The sequence below is a fragment of the Magnolia sinica genome, chromosome 5 (assembly GCF_029962835.1).
Source record: "Magnolia sinica isolate HGM2019 chromosome 5, MsV1, whole genome shotgun sequence".
Classification (NCBI taxonomy): domain Eukaryota; kingdom Viridiplantae; phylum Streptophyta; class Magnoliopsida; order Magnoliales; family Magnoliaceae; genus Magnolia; species Magnolia sinica.
Window position 1 is genome coordinate 1117837 of NC_080577.1, and position 21278 is coordinate 1139114.

The 21278-nt window shown below is 37.8% G+C and overlaps 1 protein-coding gene and 2 long non-coding RNA genes across 3 annotated transcripts; all 3 read right to left on the minus strand.

Moving 5' to 3' along the window:
• Positions 1-863: 863 nt before the first annotated feature.
• Positions 864-1581, minus strand: LOC131247172 (uncharacterized). Its single transcript, XR_009171555.1, has 3 exons — positions 1485-1581; positions 1252-1341; positions 864-902 (listed from the first exon to the last, which is right to left on the minus strand). It is a non-coding gene; the product is annotated as an uncharacterized LOC131247172 (long non-coding RNA).
• Positions 1582-5988: 4407 nt separating this feature from the next.
• On the minus strand, positions 5989-6524 carry LOC131247173 (uncharacterized). The gene is made up of 3 exons (XR_009171556.1): positions 6395-6524; positions 6229-6302; positions 5989-6125 (listed from the first exon to the last, which is right to left on the minus strand). It is a non-coding gene; the product is annotated as an uncharacterized LOC131247173 (long non-coding RNA).
• A 3566-nt stretch (positions 6525-10090) lies between these two features.
• On the minus strand, positions 10091-16421 carry LOC131245055 (putative anthocyanidin reductase). Its single transcript, XM_058244237.1, has 5 exons — positions 16200-16421; positions 15953-16122; positions 13411-13623; positions 11316-11695; positions 10091-10307 (listed from the first exon to the last, which is right to left on the minus strand). Exons 1-5 carry the CDS (start codon positions 16312-16314, stop codon positions 10265-10267), a joined length of 921 nt encoding a protein of 306 aa, XP_058100220.1. The 5' UTR covers positions 16315-16421; the 3' UTR covers positions 10091-10264.
• Positions 16422-21278: the final 4857 nt, after the last annotated feature.

Sequence of the window (21278 nt, forward strand, 5' to 3'; positions counted from 1 at the left end):
GTAGATCCAACTCGTTGATAATGTTCGTGGCCACGATGTTTTGTTGTGTTGTGAGCCACCCTTCTGTATCATTTACCGGCGTTCGTTTAACGGCGTTTTTGGCAGCCGCCGCTAAAAGTTAACATTACCGGCGCTTATTATCCTTTATTGGCGACTCTGCTGACTGCCGCTAAAAATTGTAATAGCGCCGCTTGAACTATAAAAAGCGGTAGAAAAGGTATGAAGTGCCGGAAAACCTTTACGAAACGCCGGTAGAAACTTTTAAAACGCCACTAAAAGTCACGAGGAATGCATGTAAATTTTGCAAGAAACGCCGTAGAGTGACAGAAAACGCCGGTAGAGGCTGTTACAATGCTAATGAGAGATTAAAAAACACCGGAATGTGTTTATAACGCCAATAATCCTTTACAGTATAAAAGAAAAAATAATATAAACAATTAAAAATTTTGCTAGGCTGAATCTTTTAAATCAAAAGACCTTTACAAGCTTAAATTAGCATTCAAATACAACCTATAAATCATTTACAACCAGCCTCATTTACAGGGGGCCTGAGAATAAAAGCTTACATAATGGACAGAAAATTTACAGATTGAGACATAAGGAAAAGCAGAAGGAAAAAAAAAAAAATTCAACGGACTTCAGCGACGTCCGAGGCGAGACTTCTCAAATGCACCCCAAGAACAAGAGAACTCATGCCATATAGAGGACCTTTGTCAGCACCACCCTGCCATGCATAGAGGTCAGGTAATAAAACAGTATGTACACTCATAATCTGAGTTACACTATCTAAAATTAAATTTTCAGTCATAAATATTTCCTGCAAAAACTACCATACCGAATGAAGTCCACATCCATCCCCCTATATGAAGGGGCAAAGCCCCCCTCTATTACCAATGCTCCACCTTCAGTTACCAACGCAAAGATAAAAGTTTACAAAACAAAATAAAATAACCAAAAAACAAATTTGATATAAATAAAAGGAACCAATAAATACCTGTAACTAGCAGATGGAGGAGAATAGCTATGGAATTTTTTTTTATAAATATGTGGACAGATTTTTCTTCCCTTTTTCTTCAAGGATAAAATTGCATCATAAGCATCATAGCATGCAACTCAATATGAGCCTTTTTACAGAAGCATTATCTAGCATGCAACTCAATATGAGCCTTTTTACAGAAGCATTATCTAGCATGCAACTCAATATGGATGGACCTGAATTCAGCACAAGAAAAGCCATATAGTGGCTTGTACCTGATGAGCAGCTTTGATCATGCATCCATGTAAGCATTGTGGACCCCTGAGCCTACACTCTATATAGTTACTTCCACTTTGAATAAGCATCTTACAACCAAAGATAAATACATAATACAAGTCAAACATTATGGAAACCCTTCGTTATATTGAAGCAATGAAGATTGGTAAAAAAAATAGAAATAAAAATAATAAGCCAAGGGTGTGGGGCCCTTGCTTTTGGTGATCCTTACATGGAGTGGACTTGCCTGATTTTTGGACCGTGGCATCAAGAAGTGGGGAACCACCTGATGGAAAGCTTGGATATTACACACCTTCTAACCAGCTCTGTGTTAGATTCTAAGAGACCTGGGTTGCACAAGCTCGAGGCTTTCTGACCTCAATGCATCTATGTAAGCATTCGATATAAGGATAATTAGTGGTTGAGGCCCATTTCTTGGCTCAAGCAATTATGGACAAGCCAAGCACACATGATTGTATATTTTGATGATCTGAAACATCCCTCTGATGGATCTTTATGTATCTGGACAGACTAAAATTACTTTGGCAATTGCATTTTTATCATCAGAATGGTATCCCTCAAACAGGGCTAAAAGCAAATATGGTTCAAGTTCATCAAATTTATAAGGTGTAAAAACACATAATGATGAAAGAAACATTTAAAATCACACCTACACATAAACTCTTTTACAATCCAAACAGTGTAAACAAAAAACAACAGTAGTTTTCTGTAAAAAGAATTCTTTTCCACAGATTCCTCGTTTCCAAACAGGGCTTAGGTTTACTTCAATGTATAAATAACTCTAGCATTTTTAATTCCTATTGAATTTAATATAAAAGATGAGATTAGTTTCTCTTCTTCAGTTAACTCAATCTTGCAACGTCTCCTTTTTCCATTTTGCAAGTTAGATCCATTTACAATCAGTAAGTTGTGGATCTCAACTAGCAGAATATCATGTACCATAAAGAACAAATGTTAGAGTTACATGCAAACTTTACAAAATGTGCAGCCCATTGGCTCAAACCAAGAGCTAAGAAGAAAGGGAATGGTGGTCATCTTTGAAATTCAAGGGTAATGGTGTCTTGTGGTACTCAAGAGCATAGGCAAAATCACAGAACTAAGGATATAATAGTAGTTGAGTATTGACCACCTACTAGACCAAAACAAAACTGTAGCAGTTAGCGCTCTATGAAAACACTTGAGAAATCAAGACTGTTCATCTGCTAGCCCCTAAAGATGATGGGCAATGTGTTACAAATTACACTGGTTGGATCCTAGGCACTGATTGGAAGGCTTTTGATGATTACAAATGGACGATTGGAAAAAAAAAAAAAAAAACTGAAAAATAGTCTTTAGTTTGATGAAAAAAGAAAACCCTAAAATTAGTGGTTAGGATTATCCAAACCATTATGAGCGTTGGAGAATGACCCACTTGCACATTATATATATATATATATATATATATATATATTCATGCTTCTTCAGTTAAAAACCAACAAATAACTAAGTTGTTTGCCTGCAAATGCAAGAAAGGAGTGCTACGACTAGTTGCAGTTCCCCGACTAGCATTTTGGCATGCTAACTCTGTGGCAAGAGAACTATCTGCAACTCAATGCAGGCGCCAACAACAAGTAGTTCCCCATTTCTAAACCTACAAGCGGGATCTAGGCTGTTCACCAGGTGGACCCCAAAAATTACCTGCGAAGCAAAAATTAGGTCAGGCCTGTCATCAGGTGGGCCACATTATATACGGAAAAAAAATGATGGTTTTTGAAACTCATCAATGGCCTGTACACAATCCTATGTAATTGCCAAGTGCCTGTATGACTGTATGTCATCCATCTCACTCTGCCAGATTATCAGAGTTTTCATTATTCTAGGAACTCGTTAACCCATGAATATCCTGTGGGGCCCAGGTCAGCTCACCTATGGTAGGCAAGCGCCTTGAGTCGGAAGACTCCCCAATGCATATTACAAGGCCTGCACTGGGCTAACATGGATCAGATTTTCTATGCCCAAACCTACTTTAAAACTTATTAGGCCAAACCCTGGCCCAGTACACAATCTCTATGTACATATTAATCATATCTAAGAAATGCAAATGACATTACTGCCACTGCCCATAGGTAAGCTGTTAAGAGTCACCAGATGGAGCAACGCATTCACCTGATATATGGGTTTGAAGGGGTTATTAACTTAGGTTCGTGAACTCCAATTGCTATCTAGATTTTCCAAGTACAAAAAATCAATAGGACAGTAAATAAAGGGGTTGGGAAATTCAAAAATGTCAGCTGACTTCGGTTATCCTCGATATCAAACCATAATGTCATGCATTCAATAAGAAGTATGCTAGAACTCCCCACAATACATAAATTGTGAAATTTTACAATTGATCAATGAGATGCACAATAGAGAAGTAAAGAGTTAAATTTTTAAAATGAGTAGAAATACTGAGGGGGTGTTTGTGTGCTAGAAATACAAGCTGAATTTAATTCCTCATATCAAGTTCAACCCTAGCTCAGGCAATAGATGCATGGTGCTACAACAAAAAGGTGCATTTAATTCCTCATATGCTCTACACTGCAGATCCAGCATGATAGGTAGCTAGCCATGCGAGGGATTGCAAACAAAACAGGGAAGAACTTTGTAGGGAATCCCATTGCTCTGGTTAAGACAAATCAGTGACAATACCCACAAAAGTAGGGGAGTAAAGAAAAAAATTCCTGAATATACCGATAGATTAAGCCATAGTAGAAAATCAAGTTTAGATAAAAAGCTTCCTCTTCAGAAAATACTCATCTGAAAGTGCAGCTTTCTCCAATACAACAACTTGCCGCAAGCAATACATGTTCATGAATAAAACCACAGCAAAAACAAATGGATGCCCACATTATTATTTACTAGGGATGCTTTTTGGATGTACACTCCAATAATGGAAATGTTTTCAAGCTAACACTGACTGAGAAAAATTTGCTATTAGGTGCACAGAAAGAATAATCCAGACATTTTCTTCTTGTGTAATTGTTTTGGTTGTTTGATATTGAGGGTCTGGACTCTAAATGGCAACTACATTATTTTCAAGATTGCCTAAAAGAAATGTAACTGCAGTCGAAGTTACATGAAAGCTAGTGCCTCACCACTAGCCCAAGTATAGAACTGCCAAAAACTTGTGCATTCGTAGAACTGCCAAGTACTTAGCAAATAGAATAGACAAATGCAAAATCATATCCAGACTGATCAAGAACCCTCCAACTCCTTGTGGAGGTTGTTTTCATTTTTCACAACACCATACTCAAATTGCATACTAGAGTTTATGAATTGAAAGTAGCAATATCCTAAGCATAGCCAAGTTATTGTTCGGAGGTGACCACTTATAGCTATAAAATCCCTGCTAAAAAGATGTGGCCATTGCTGTAAATATGAGGATGTAGAGTAGCAGGATGCAGAAATATAACCTTTCCAAGAAGGTTAGCCCCAAGCACCGGCAATGCCCGATTTTGTTGTAGTGTACACCATCCTTTCTTCTTTTTTTTTTGGTACATGTGGCCTACCTGATAGTCAAACAAATTGATTTTTTTGTTAATGGAAGATTTTTCAGGTGTGAAGCATCCATGTTATGAAACTTGTATTTTGGTGATGGTGACCAAATCTCTTACATAAAAGTGAAGAATGCTGAGAATATTAGTTTTAATGAAGAAATGGAATTTATTAAAAAAAAAAAAAAAAAGTGATGCTTTTTTAGTTTTGTATCCATACATCTAAAAAAAACTAATGACCCTCTTACTAGCTTGGATCCATTTACATGACGAAAACATTTTATGGACCCCATGGGGCCCATCCACAAGGACTGTCATGTTATTAGCTCAAATGCACTACACAATTTCTTGAAACAAGCATTGAATACAATTTCTCTTGTAACTGATTATCATTAGAAATAAAGGATTTGAGAGGATCATATTACATAACTCCTCTCCTCATTCCTTCTTTTTGTTCTAAAATAATGAAATGAACAAAGAGCTCCAGAAATGACGTTATTGCATTAAAATGATAGAACAAAGAACTCAAGGGATGGCTTCCTTGTACCATGAGTTTGCATAAACTAAAACATATAAAATTTGAAAATTTGTAATCATGATTTGTCAAGCAATTTCAACACCATGATAGATCCGAAAGAAATTTAACTCACCTAGACTCTTCCATTTAAATAAAACATATCTTATTGATCTTTATTTCAAATCGCCTTTTGACTCATCCGAATCAGAATCACCTGCATTGTAACCTAACCGAAAACAATGATTTGAGTCCAGAAACAAACCGTTGTTAAAACAATGCCAAAAGGTAAAAGGGCTCACCTAAGTTCTTTTCACAGACCTTCCAAAATGATGATATACTCTTTGAAGCTTTGGTAATCCAAGCCTTTACCTAAATCAACCAAAAAATTAATAAAATAAAATAAAACCTTACTAATAAAAACACCAATAAAGATACAAAAGAAACTCATTTTACCATAAAGGTAAAAAGTTCCTTGCTCAAAACCCGATTCTTATAGCGTTGGTGGTAAATGTTGGCCACCGACAAAAATGCGTTGGCAATGCTACCTTTTGTTGTAGTGTTGTCCATTGATTTTGGTTGTGGGGCCCACTCAAAGAGTGGACTAGCTTGATTTTATTTCCAGGTGATCGTCATGGTGAAGCCCACCTTGTGCATTGGTCCAGTTCCCTACAACATGTATCACGTTTGGGAGAAAGACAAACCTCATAGAACCACTTGATTTGATAGCCTGATCTACTTCCAGCCTGCAGGGACTGGAACTATTAAAGTGCCATGCACAACTAAAACTTGCAATGGCCAGTCCATTGTAACTCTGTCCAAACTAATTCCCAACAAAAAAGGATTGCTAACAAAATGGATAAATAGACATTCTCTAGCCCATGCCACATCCAAAGTAGTAAAGCCATTCATAACAAATATCTTACACTAATAACAAATAATGTGAATCACCTCCTTGGTTGTGAAAGTTGAAGAGTGTTTGTAGAAACAATCGAGAGATCTATAGAAACAAAATGCTTCTCATGAGAATATTGAATAAAATTGACATAAAATCCACGCCTATTACAAAAACCAATCATTGAGAATAAATACTCTGAGATCGAATCCAGGTTTGAATTCATGTCTTTCAGCCCTTGTCCATACAGGCTCCATGAATCTTGCTTTCCCTGAGGAATAAAGAAACCAATAGAGGCACTCAACGTAGATTCACCAAAAAACTGAGCTACGAAAAGCAAAATCCAGATGTAGCCTCTAAAAGACCCATTTTCTTAGATGAAACAAGGCTGTGGTTGAATATCTGTTGCAATCAACAACTCTGAGCAATGTTGTTGTGTCCTGTACGTTGTAATCAGCCAGTTTTCCAACATGGCCAAGAATTGACTAATACATGTGTTCTCTCCAAGAAGTAAGAGCTCCCCATTTGACCAATACATTTAAGTTCACGAGCTACTCTCAAAATATAGGCTTTGGGCCAAAATGGGAACTAAGCTTTAAGTTCTTTAGTGCTTGCCATCCTTAGACAAATGCCCAAATAGACATTAGGTAAGTTGAGATCATGAGCTACTTCTATGATAAATGTCCAAACAGAGGTAGTTCAAGGTACTTTAGAATACTCATGAGTTTGGTAGAGCATTACTGGATTAGAGGTAGAAAATTATATAGTACATACTTCAGTAAAGCCACTATCTGGTTATGATCTTGTGATAGTATAACATCCAAGGGCTATATGAGAAAGTAACAACTGACGAGAACAAATGGTTAGTCTATCATAGGACAATGAAGAACACACACAATGATATTAGAAAATGTTTTCTAGCTACTACTGACAACAGAAACTCTCTGCTTTCAAGAATTTTGCACGTTAGGACTGCATGCCAATATATCAAATTACTAAGAACTACTACATCCATCCTGACCGTTGGTATATGATATGCCCCAATGTGGATGAACCATAATCCGAGAAGCTAGTTGATGGAGTTTTATCTTAATTAAGGAAAAATGATCTACTACTATTTTAGCACTACTGAGTTTTGAGTAGCTGTTCAAGGTAGAATGTGATTGGCATGTCAAATTAGGCAGTTCTTTCCCAAAAGAGTTAGGCCAGGGGACTTTTATAGAAGAGAAAACATTAATGATTACAATTTTCCTTTCATAGATTCCCGCTAATCTAAGGGGCGCTTAATTTATTGTAAGCGTGGTTGTATGAGAAGAAAAAATCCTACTTTTTTCTGATAAGAAAGCAATAGTTCACGTCTAGATCATGCCCTTTAAAATAAATGCCTGAGTTATATTAGAACATGGAAAAAAGAGAATTAGAGAAATGGTTCTTCCATTTCTTTAATCAAAGGTGAGAATAACGCCATGGTTTACATGCATGTGAACTGACGCCACATTCACATTAAATAAAGCTGTCACCTTGGATGTTAAGAGAATCTAACATTTGATGGTTCTTTGAAAAAGACAAAATATATCCAACCATCTAAACTCACAAACAAGATTATTCTAATCTTAGGCTCATCAAATATGCACTTTGAGACTTGCAGTTTGGATGATCTAGACTGGGCTAATGACATGCCACATGTACAATTGTAAAGTGAATATGCATACTCTACCCAACCGATTAGTATAACAAGATTAATAAATTTAGCAAACCAGTCCTCACCTCTGTCTCACCATTCCAAAACCAGCTATCCTTTTGACTTTCTTTACATCCATAGTTTGTTGGGAATAATTATTATATAAACTAATGGAATCTTACCAAATTACTAGTTTACTAAAAGGCATCATAAGTTCATCACTAATGACGACATCTCATTGACTGATTATATTTTAATATATATGCACTCAGAAATTGTACACATCCAGCACTAGCTCCATCTAGTGGGGCCTACCATGGATGGCCTATGTAATTTCAAAAATCACACTTTTACACATCTTTTCAATTTCCACGCTACTTTATTCGGGTGTAATTATAATATTCATGTGTGTTTAGATCATAGTTTAGAAATTGGTTTTGGCTTATCATGTAACTACTGATATCGGTCGTATGGCTCCACCTAGTCCTTTGTCAGGTCATTTTGGGCCAATACAGTCATATCATCCATCAATCATACCCAGGCTTATTTGGTTGTTGGGGAAGTCTTTTTCCATGTTTGAGGCAGCTTGATATTTGTTGAAGAATAACTAAATTTTGTCTGGTTAAGGTTGTATTGGGTTTCTGAAAACTTGGGAAATTCTGCTTCAATTCTCTTTTCCATTTCCTAGCATAAAGCTGGGTTGGAATGAATTTCCTGGAGAATGTAAAAACCCAACCAAAAGCATGAACCCGGACTTGATTTTGATACATCTGCCATCCCATCCATAGTAGGTGTTATTAGATGGATGGTCCCAAATGTAAATCACCCTGCTATGTGTAGGGTGGAGAGATGGTTCTACCCTGTTCTGAGCTCCACCGTACAATTCATCTCAGAGATTCTTTCATCCCTGTTTTAACAAAATCAACCGACTGCACACTTGGTGACTTTATAATTATATATATATATATATATATATATATATATATATATATATATATATATATATATATAAATAAATAAATAAAAGAGTGGGTCCTACTTTGGTTGGTCCAAAGCTCAAAAGATCATCATCAGGACCATCCTAGCCCTTTCCTCATAGAACATGAACGGTTATTCATGTTTCTATCTCATCTTTCAAAGTGCTCATTTGTAAGCCACCAATGGAAATAGGTATCTTTTGAACGTTAAATTGTTGACCCTCCATTAAATGTACAACAGTGGTACACGTTATTGGTTGAAGCATTTCTTCAAACAACTAACCTGCAGATGTCAGCGGCCATGGACAACGGCGGATATGGCTGCCGCTGCTTGATAATCGAAAGGGGAAGTGAGAGAGAGAGAGAGAGTACCTTCGATTTTCTCTTCTTTCTTCAATTTTCTTCGATTGTTGGAGAGAGATCAAAGAAGGAACAACACGTTGAAGAAAACGAGGGGGAGAGAGAGAGAGAGAGAGAGAGAGAGAGAGAGAGAGAGAGAGAGACTTTCGGTCGGATATTGCATGGAGGAGAGAAAAGGGGAGATGGGTTTTGGTAGAAAAGAGGAGGGAGAAGAAGAGGCGCGATGGAGATTTGGGATAGGCGCGGGTACGGGTTTTGGATATTTGGGGATAGGGCGTCGCGCGGGATGGGATTTTGGGGGTTTTTTTTAAAAAAAAAAAAAAACAGCGGCGGTGGCCCGTTTTGTACACGGGCGGCTACAAGTTTGTACCACAAAAGTTGTGCGTGAGTGAGTAGTTTTCAAAGCTACGCTTCCCTTGCATTTGTTTGATCATGAGGCCCACCCGAGGGTAGATCCAACTCGTTGATAATGTTCGTGGCCACGATGTTTTGTTGTGTTGTGAGCCACCCAATCGGAGATGTCGATCATTCTCTAGCCATTTACATTCCTCAAAATTCCAACGACAATGGACAAAGTGAATTCAACCAAAAGCCGAAGAAGAAACATCGTAAGAAGAGGGTTTGTATTACCAAAAACGATCATACGGCCCCATTCTATTTCCCGACCTTGACCCCATCTCTCCCTTCTGAAGTTTCTTCTATGGGACCCAACTCCACACCCTCCGGTACCCTTTTTCAGCGTGATTGTTTCCGGCATCATCTTCTCATTGCATGCGGCTGGATACAGGGTTTCTCATAACAAAATGGAAATATGTATATAAAGAACAATCTTTAAAAGCTAGCACAAGATTACACATACATGTGGTTCACATGCGTAACACGTGTGAAATACCTAAACGGGATCATCAATGTAATAGTAAATAGGCAACAATTTAGAAACAACGAAATCCAAAGAAGTTCTTGAGGAGGCTACTAGTCATTTCAAAACACCCATCTTCCTTGCACACTCCACATTGTTGTCCAATATCTTCTTCAAATCATATTTATATTCAAAACCCACATCCAACTCCCCTCTCAGGTCCTTGTTGCAACCTGAAATGAGATTGCAAAAGCTTGGGTCAGAGAAACCTATTCAAATTCCACCAATGTGTCCTTTTCTTTTTTTCTTTTCTTTTTTTAATGCGCACCCACTCACACCCAAACCTACACACACCACAATGAGTACTCGAACCCATGACCTATGTGTTGAAACTCTTGTGAGTCGACGACCCGAGCCATGAGTAGGGACCCCAACAATGTGTCCTTATTTCAACTTCTAGACTAGTAATTGGGCCATGTACATTTGTTTAAATATCAGCCTTCGAAATTCAATGAGAACTCTTTTTTTCTTGACAAAGAAAAAAAGAAAAAAGAAAAAAAAGAAGGCACATTGTACAGGTAGCATATCTCTAAAAACGTTGTGATCAAGTTATCCTAAGGTCAGTGATTTTGCCAGACTACATTTTCGTACAGCCATGCAATGTGCGTTGGTAAAAGTTTCATCAACGGTGGTAAACTCATGAAGGTTGAGTCTGAGAAAGAATATCTCTAAGTGCATGTTTTGGATAAACAAGTACGGACATGAAAAAGGTAATGATTTTTTCCATCAGCGCTATCTAAATCGAATTTTATTTTTATGCATTCTATTTATTTTGCAAGCAGAAATTCCAGATTAAAAAAGTGTCACCAGTATCTTGTGCCAGAGCCTCATTGTAGATAAAGAAAATGATTATTTTGTATACATACATAGTTTTCTTTTCAATCTAAATATCAGAAAACCTCAAATTAAGAGAATGTTTTTTTTTAATTTTCTTGGCCCGTACTCATGCCTGCGGTAGACTCCCAAGAGTTTCAACACTAGGCTCATGGGTTGGAGCACCCATTGTGGTATGTGGGGGTGTAAGGGTGTGTGCATAAAATTTTTAAAAAACAATAAAAAAATAAAATAGCAAAAAGAAAAAAGAGAGAACGTTTTCTTGTCCCATGAATTTTACTTATTCAAACAGGCCTGAAGATGAAAAACAATAATAATTTTCTTATTTAAAAGAAAGAATTTATTACCCTTCTGGTATGATGAATTCTTTGCAGTTGTCCTTGTAGTATTTTGAGATCTCTGCCACTGTTGGGTAGGAACATGCACATAGAAATCTACCACTCATGGAAGATTGCTCCATGCAGAAGACATGGGCTTCACAAACATCATCAATGTGTACCGAAGGAACTGAACCCACCAATCCCCGCAGAAATTGTAGCTGTCTATAGCTATTGATGTTTCCTGTGAGTGGTGATATCGCTACTTCCATGCTCGGAGGTATGTAGGAGAGAAGTGTGTCTCCTGAAACCAAGCCGCATGCAAGGGTTACCACCTCGAATCCACCCTCCTCTTTGTTACTATACATCAGTGCCTCTTTCTCCGATAGCGTCTTTGAATATATGTATCCCTGCACAAACACCACCACTTTGGACTATTGTTCTTGGAAACACTTCTTGTGAAGGAATTGGTTGTATGTGCTCACTATACACCATGAGTCAGTGAGCACAGATCTCCCACCATATGATTATTGTGGTTGTGAAATCTTAACACATTTTAAAATGGTATTTTAATACTAAGCATTTTGAAATGCTTGCTGCGTTCATATCCACCATAGATATGTGCGTCTGTACACTCCTTGTATGATTCCCCTGTTTTTGAACTTGTGGAATTTCTAAGCTTTTTATTTTTATCCCATTGCAATGATATCTTTGGTTAGTACTTAATACATTGGAATGATTTATAATTCAATGATGAATTGATGTACCCTCCAAAGAAATGCAATCAAGAGAACTTTATTGCTATAATTTTGATCAAGGGAACATGAGCCAATTGATATATATACATATACATATATATATATATATATATATATATATATATATATATATCTATATATATATATATATATATATATACTCATCTCAAATCTAAAAGCTTACTGACACACACACACATACACACACACAAGGAGTTATAGAATCACTCACCTAAGAAGAGATGAATCATTCAACTCACAAATGCAAAGCTTGTAGAAAATAATTCAAAGATTAGATGACTTTTCACTACAAAATAGGTCCTTCTATAGACTAATTACAACCACCTCTCTGCATTAATAACTACATGTTCTTAATGCATGTTATATCTTTTTAAGACTATAAATTTTCAAACCATGCAAAAATATTTTTCCAAGACATTTAATTTTAAATTATTCCATTTTTCTATGCATGCAACATGGTTCCAAAGTCATGCATAATGAATGCATTTGAGTTAGAAATAATGGGCTGAATATCAAGGCTTGGGTCTTATTGATGGGTTGGACTTTTCCTTGAATTGGGCCTGCATCATTCTCCTCTTCTTTGAAAAAAAAAGAAAAAGAAAAAGAAAAAAAAGAACTCATACTCATGCAATTCCTTTCGGACTTGGCTTCTTCTTTGGTAATTAATGGTGTAACTTGATGATTTGTCATGGTTTGTCTTCCTTTTCCCCTTTTAAACCATGATATCTTGAAAGAGTTATGGAGCTCCTCCACATTCAAGTGAAGCAATTCAAAAGAATAGCTTGGGGGCTCACTCACGCATGGGGTTAGGGAATCCTCACCCACCAATTTGAGGGGTTAGGTAATCAATCACCTAACAAAAGAGGAATCACTCGACTCACAAATATAAAGCTTGTAGAAAATAACTCAAAGACTGAATGCCTTCTCATTACAAACTATGTCTTATATATTATCGTTCCTTTTTTCCATGTATGCAATATGGTCACAAAGCCATGCATATAGCTTCCTTATTTTAATGTTTGTCAATATGAAATAAAATTATATCGATAAAACTTAGAAGTACTCATAAAAATATTTGAATCGACTTGTCTCAACTGGATTTTGAGTTGGAGAATTTTCATGTTTTCAAAGTGTGGGTGTTCTCAAAAAAAAAAAAAAGAAGTTCCACAGAAATCTAATTGCGTTTCCATGTGTTTTCATTTGTACTGGAAATGGGAAACTTGCGAATAATCCATCGTTGAATTGAGCATCCAAATGATAGTGTTAACAAGTGCATTATCTGCAACATAATAGCGTGACTGCAACAAGGACCAATGACACATACAGTAGAACAAGAAGACACTAACCAGCTCTAGACTGGTGCAGTAGGCAAATGAGAGATGGAGAGGTGTCCAACAAGATTCATCGATGGAGTCTTTGAAGCCACTGCTGTCTTCTTTCAATGGTGATGCCGCTGTTACGGAGGCGGTGTAGATGAATCGCTTCACCGTCCCTGATCTTATGCAATACTCTAAAATGGTCTTCGCCCCAGCAACCACTACTTCCCATAGGTTCTCATACTGTTTCAAATTTCATTATTTGCAAACTAAACTCTCATTCAACTCAGGAATACAATTCTGAAATATAAATAGGCACTGGCACACGTGTTTAAGATCTAGTCTAGGTAGGCTTCATGGTGATTCTTTACCGAAAAATCAGGTGGACCGCTACATCCGGGCCACGTGTAAGTGATATAGGAAAAATCGCAGATGGTTTACGTACTAGTTAGTTCTGTGGGCCCCACCACGTCATCCATCTAAAATGAGGCAGATCCAAATATCTGGTGGACCACACCACAGAAAATAATGGTGATTAAATGCCCACTGTAACGTTTATTTGCCATCTAACCTATTGATTAGGTCACACAGACCGCGATGAAGGGAAAATACAAATCTCAGCTTCATCCAAAATTTCGTAGCCCCAAGAAGTTCTCTCACCACTGTTTTTGTGGTGTGGTCCACTTGAGATTTCGATCTGCTTTATTTTTGGGTTAATATCCTAAAATGAGCTAGAAAAACAGATGAACGGATTGGATGAAGCACATACATCATCGTGGGGGCACGACACCGACTAGTACTGACCTTGGCACTAGAGGGTCACTAGCGAATTCGAGTCCCTTTCGGCCCAAACAGTTGCGCAAAATAAGGTTGTGTAGCGGTCGGATTTCAACAAATTAAAATTTATTATTTTAAGTAAGCTATGATTTTGCTCTTTTCCGTCATTCTAGGGTTTGAAGAATCCCGCCTTATTTTAAAGTCATATTTAATTATTTTTTAGCAATTTAGATAGTTTTAGATATCTTTACTTAAAATAAAAATAAAAATAAAAATAATAAGCTTATTTTAAGAAAAGTGAATACTTAAAAGAGCTTATATAATGCATAAGAATTATGTTATAAAGGAATAATTGAATAAGTGTGGTTCGATTGATGAAAAAAGTGATAATTGCCCATTTGGTTGATGAAAAAAGTTATAATGTGAAATAGAATGTAGATACAAGTGCCATAAATGGTTGGATTTTTAATAGGCTCATTTTTATAGCCTACTTGAGGATTATCATATATTTATTTTTTTACAAAGTATGCATTTCAATGGGTTTATTGATGTAGAGCGGGTCGCGGACAGTTTCATGGCCAAGATAGATCAGAAAAGGCCCGGTCAACAAAAGTGATCTGGACCGCCAGACCTTAAATCAGGTGTATCTCGCAATCCAGAATGAGTTATTCAATGTACCATATATGATTTTGGAGTAGGACGAGCTACTTTAGCCACCCAACACAACTTTACTGGGTTGCCCTCGCTGAATTTGCAAAATACCATCAGTCATTTTCCTATTTTAATTTCGTTTTTATTATAAATAGTAAGTTTTAATTTGATTATAACTCTTTATCCGTTGAGCTTTAGGAGTTTCGCCCAACATTAAAAGTGCTTTAAATAATTAGGATAATAGTTGAAGCCAAATAGGACACTTACTATTTTTGGCCGAAAACCTTGCACACTAGTGTATACATCACAGCCATCTATAAAAAGTAAAAGTAAGTTTCCTATTTATAGTAAGTTGCAAATTCTAGGAGTTTTAGTTGTAATTTGATTCTGAAATTTCTTCAATTGCTTAGTATCCCTATTTAAAGGGTTGTGAACTCATTTATTTCAATCATCAATCAAATTATAAATTTTATAGAATTTATTTCTATTTATTTTTTCTCTCGTGGATTCAAGAAGTCTCTGTGAGAAGTCAAGAAAAGCTCAATGGATTCAAAGTAGTTATCCTTGAGGAAGATGATGATCGACCTCATCACGTTCATCCCTGCATCACTTATTATGATTAATAAGTCAAATGTCACATATACTAATTTGAGGTATTAAAATTGATTTAACTAATACATTTCATTTATAAATTGTAGGCATCCAAACACAATTTTTAAATTTTAGGTATTATAATAACAGGCATCCAGAAACAGCCGTGGGTTTCAATTGGCATTAATACTGATTTGGATTCAAGTGTATACCAATTATAAGCATCCAAACAAGCCCTTAGTATCAAGTTTATTTAAGCTCCAACTGTACCATGTGGATTAAAGGCTTACAATGGAAGAAGATGACGATGATCTTCTTCTTTTCTCCACTCTCTTACTACAGGAATACAAAGAAACGATGTCTAAAATAAAAAATTACAACCAATGGTCCTGATTTTTTAAGATGGGCATGCACATTAACCTGTGCGGCCCATCTGGTGAGCGATCAGGATACCACACACGTGTAGTGACGCTTTACTTTGTCCTTAGCCTACATTTAAAAATAAATAAATAAATAAATAAGAGGCTTGGAGGGAGAGTAGGATTCAGATGACCTTAGAATTGTTGGTGTCAGGGAAAAAGGGGTTGGCTATATGAAAAACAAACTCGCATCCACGTATCGCCGGCTCGAACTCTTCGGGGCTATAAATATCGGCTCGGAACAAAACCAGCCCGGTGCTTGCATTAGGAAGGCTCTTGAGAAGTCCTGTCTTTGATGGGTCATCTGCAATTCATCAAAGCAAGGAATGAGTATACGAGAGAGAGAGAGAGAGAGAGAGAGAGAGAGAGAGAGAGACGTACCAGGGTTCCTTAAGGTTGCATGTACAGTATGCCCTTTCTCAAGGAGCTTCTTGCAAAGCCAAGAGCCGATGTAGCCTGCAGCTCCTGTCACACAAACACGGCTCTTCTTCTCCATTGAAAACTCGAAGTCCCCTACTCTTTTCTTTCCTATTTGCAAGGAAATGAACGTACAAGTCCCAATTATTTTGTCTCAAGAGAGCAAGAGGATTGGGGTGGTGACCCCAACAACACTTGGGCGCTGTGGGGCCCATGATAAATGTGTTTTATTTCCAGGCTGTACATCCGTTTTGACAGCTAATTTTAGGGCATAAGCCCAAAAATGAAGCAGATGGGAAGATCAAGTGGGCCACACCACAGGAAACTGTAGGGATGATGACAGCCACCGTTGAAACCTTCCTAGGGTCCACTGTAATGTTCATTTGCCATCCAACAACAATTTGAAATGGTCAAACGGGCCTAGATGAAGGGAAAACACAAATATCAGTCCGATGAGGTTTTAAATGGTGGGTGTTTTAAGTGTTGTTATGGAAAAAATGGACCGACCAGTGAAAAGAGGTCAAGTCGGAACCTTATGCGCTTAACCGAATTAGACTATAACAGAAACTCTAGACTCAACTTCCAGATCCAAAGTCGAGTAAGAGATATGATTGAACTCAAGATCTTGCCAACAGGTTGGAAGAACCACAGACCTCAACGAAAGGAACATGACCGCTTGACTAAGAAGATAGGTCAGCATGTCTCAAGTTGGTACATCCCAGGTTAGCATACTTCAAGTCAACGTAGCCTGCCTCCTATTAAAGCCCGACCTAATCTCTACTATGTCCGCCCAAGATCCTAGCCGAAAATCTAGGAAGCCTATCACGATACGGATCCGCTCGAAATCTTAGTCGAGAATCTAGGGCGATCCTTACAGCTTATAATAAGATTTGGAATCTTACTACAGGATATCCTACTAAGGAGACCCCTCCTACGCCACCACCTCTCCTCAATTATAAATAGGAGCATTTCTAAAAGTGAAATGTATACACAATTCTAAGCCTTAAACTCAATTATCAAGTAGACCCAGATTCTTTAACCAGACTTAGGCATCGGAGAGTCCCCCATGGAAGCCAGGGTCTCCTTTACCCGCTTCTTGTGCAGGGGTTCAAAAATCTAGAGAAGGCTAACCAATTTTTTACATCAACAGGTATAGTCCGCTTAAGCTTTTAATCTACTTCATTTTTGGGCTCATGCCCTAAAATGATATGTGGATAGACAGCGGTGAAAAAAACACATAATCACGTTGGGCCACACAGCGCCCAACACCAGCAAACCACCCAATCCACTTCTCAAAAGAGCGTCTATCCCCTTTACGAAAAGGAAAGGGAAATGACAGGTAGCTTGGTGAGCAAGGACTCTATCAGAGTACACGTGGCATGCATATACGCCTGTCCAGATCGATCCACAATCAGGGAATGAATCACGCATTTGGGAGCGGTGCTCCAGCAGCAGGTGATGTATGCAGGCCCATCCAATCATCCCAGGTTACGTCGTACTAATAAGAATAGGAAAAAATCAGCCCAAACCACCGCTCAGGTGGGCCACATTACAGAGAACAATGTGAGATAAGGCCGTAGGTGGTGAGCGTGAGTGTGTGGGGTGTGTGTGCGTGTAAAAAAAAAAAAAAAAAAAAAGGCCCTCCTAACCTTTGATTTGCTTAGGAGCCCAAACGCAAAATAGATCGTGTTTTGGGATGATCCTGATCCTTCATCAAGGACAGATGAATGGGGAATGGATATACAAAATATGATGGCCCCTTGAGGCAACTCAAGGGAGGGCATTTCCTCTTAACTTGGACCGTGTGGTGTGGCTCAATTTGTTCATGGATAAGCTAGCATGATTTTTGGGTGTTACCTAATTATCGTGTGACCCACCTTGATGATGTGTTGTATATCCATGCCGTCCATCCGTGTATCCAACCCATTTTAGGATGTGGTCTCAAAAATTAAACAGATTGAAATCTCGAGTAAACCACACCGCAAGAAGCAATGATGTTTGAGTGCCTCACCGTAGAAAATTCCAAAGGGCCCGTTGTAAGGTTTTCGTAATGTTTATTTTCCATCCAGAATGAAGGTAAAATACAGCAAAATACATCAATATGGGCCTTACACGACTACCGGGATAACAGCTAATCCGCTCCCGAGTGAGTCAGCCCCACCTACAATGATGATCCCGCAGGTGGATTGCAACACCATCATATTCCTACTCTTCACACGCTACATGTGCATGACTTACAGATCCCATTTTACATCTGGTGGGGCCCACTGCCCATGTCCTATTTGCCCAGGTGTTCCAAACTGCAATTAAGAAATAAATGGATTAAAAGAAGAAAATTTTCTGACCAACGCTCACATTAAGCTTAATTCTGGCGAGCCCCATCTACCCATCTGTGTTGGTCTTCTGATCAATGCTCTGATAAAGGCCACCCACCGTGACTGTCACTATTGGGTGGGACTGCGCTCTATCAAAATCCTGGTTTCCTTTCTCGGAGGGAGCATTGTAAATCCCTCTTCTTCTTCTTTTTTCAAGATTTCACAATGTCTTGCCAAGAATGCAAATATCAATCGCTTTTATCAAAGTTGAATATGGTTCTTCTTATATATCAATTTTGAATAATATAATTGCCTATGCAACAACTGGCCGGCCCACGCATTTAACAATATAATGGATTATGTGGGGCCCACTGTTAGCTAGCAACCATTAATGGATCGTGGACCCCACTTGACGAAATTCCAAAATAAACTTAATGAAATACATTTATTAAGTGATTACGTACATGAGAAAATAAATGAATGATGAAAAAGACGAATTGGAATAGAATGGCGTATGGGATAATAGCATCCACAGATGGTGAAAGAAAGGGCACCACCATTAATACGTTGCGTCTATATTTGCCAAGTTCACACAATGCTTTTGACAATCCAAGTGGCTATCTCTCCCTTAAAAGTACCTAATCCATCTCTACCATCATCTTTTTACTCTTGCCTTCACTCAATGCCTCAACGGTTGGATTATAAAGGTAGATAAGAGTATTTCCTTTCCTAATGGTTGTCATTGTCAACCTCTTCAATTTCATTGTTGTAGCCATGTAGATTTGTATCGATCATCAATGCTTCTACACGTATGCCACTTTTCAGCCTTCTAACTTACCTGGTTTGCATGTTTACTACACGTGGAGCTAGCAAGCTTCTCTCATTTTTTATGGTATTGCCATTTACGGGATGTTTTGGGTGTTTTCATCGTTGGTTTTTATATTTCTCAACCGGTTTTTATTGAAGAATTTTATGGCAAAGTTCTTCAGGCCTTGTGATTCTGCCAAACAATACCTCCACCTTCTAAAATTCCGGTTGAGTGCTTTGTTTTTTTTTAGTCAATTGGCTAAAATGCCGTCGGTTTTACTTTCTTTAAAAGGTTTTACAGTCGAGGGATTGTCAGATCCACCGTCCAACCAGCGCATCTGACAATTCCAATCACATAAGCAAAAAGTCAGGCCAATCCAATTATGAGAAGGGCCACACCATAGAGAACAATATGCACCTGAAACTTCCAAATTTACCTGTGGCCAATCTGATGATTTGATCGGCTTGCGGGATGAACATGTTGGGCGGTTTGTCATGTAGTGCTGTAGAGCCGACCATATCATGAGACGCTTTTGGCCTTCATCTGCATGTTTTCTGGTTGGGTTTCATTATTATTATTATTATTTATTTTTAGTTTAACTCACACTTATAGGTCCATTTTATGTTCTCCGACTTTTCCTGAGATAATTAAAATTTTAAAAAATAAAAAATAAAAAATAAAAAATTCAAGAAAGTTAAAACTTCTCCCGAATTTCCCTAGGATACCCATTGTATCGACCAAACAAAATTTATTCATTCCCCCAATAAATATTAGGCCAACTAACATTTCTTACAAAACATGAGTGGGAATTGAATTCCCTGGCAACCGAACATACCCTCGAGGACTATGGCTTATGTATATTCTGTTTTTGCAAAGAAAATATCTAGCCTTCCTTCCATGCATACTTTTCCCGGTTTTTCTTTTCCCCAGGGTTTTTTTATTTTTTTTCATCTTTTCATGGAATCATCTTCCCAGCTTTTAGTTGGGGAAATAATTCCAAAGGGGAAAAAAAGTACTAAGAAGAGTCCCACCCATTCCATCCACCCCTTTCTACACCCCACTATTTATAACAGACATGGACCATCCATTCCGTCCATTGATTGTATGCTTACGATTATGGAAACAATTCCAAGGGGAAAAAAAATACCAAGAAGGGTCCCAAAAACCATAGCAGCCCACCTCCTGTCTATACCCCACCTTTTATAATAGACATGGACCACCCATTTCCATCCATTGATTGGATACTTACGATCTAATCATAGTGACTTTTTGAAGCTCCGGGCAATAAAAAAATGGGGCAATTATGTCCAATGATTAGAGCTTTTCTAGTAAGAAAATATGAATTAACCATTTCCTATTAATTGATCAGATAGTGAATGCTAAGGATAATGAGACCAAGGTAGGTCTCACTTAATGGATAGCTTGACCTAGTATGACAAGTATAGACCGACCTGTCTTCCATCTATTGACAGAAAATTAAGGATCATCAGATCAGAGTGATTTTTAAGAGGGGCATGTAATCACAGATAGACCCCACATGTAAACTGAATCAGGCCCTTTCTAGTATAAAAATGGAATCAAAGGTGGCCCCTCGTTATTGACAATCTAGATTAACGATCAAACCCTTATCAGTATGATTAGTATAGATTATCCATTTTTATTGCAGGTGGTTTGTTGGTTATGATCATCTAAACAGGGTGACTTTTGAGAGGCATGCACAATCAAAGTTGGGCCCTACATGATAGTCCCAATTAATGATTGGACCTCCTTTATAATCCATATGGATCACCCATTTACCAAGCAATTGATTGGATGGTTAAAATAACCATATCAAAGTATTTTCTGAGGGAGAGGTGATCAAAGGTGGAATGCATGATGGATGGTCAAATCAAATGATCTTTCTCCAATATTATCAAACAA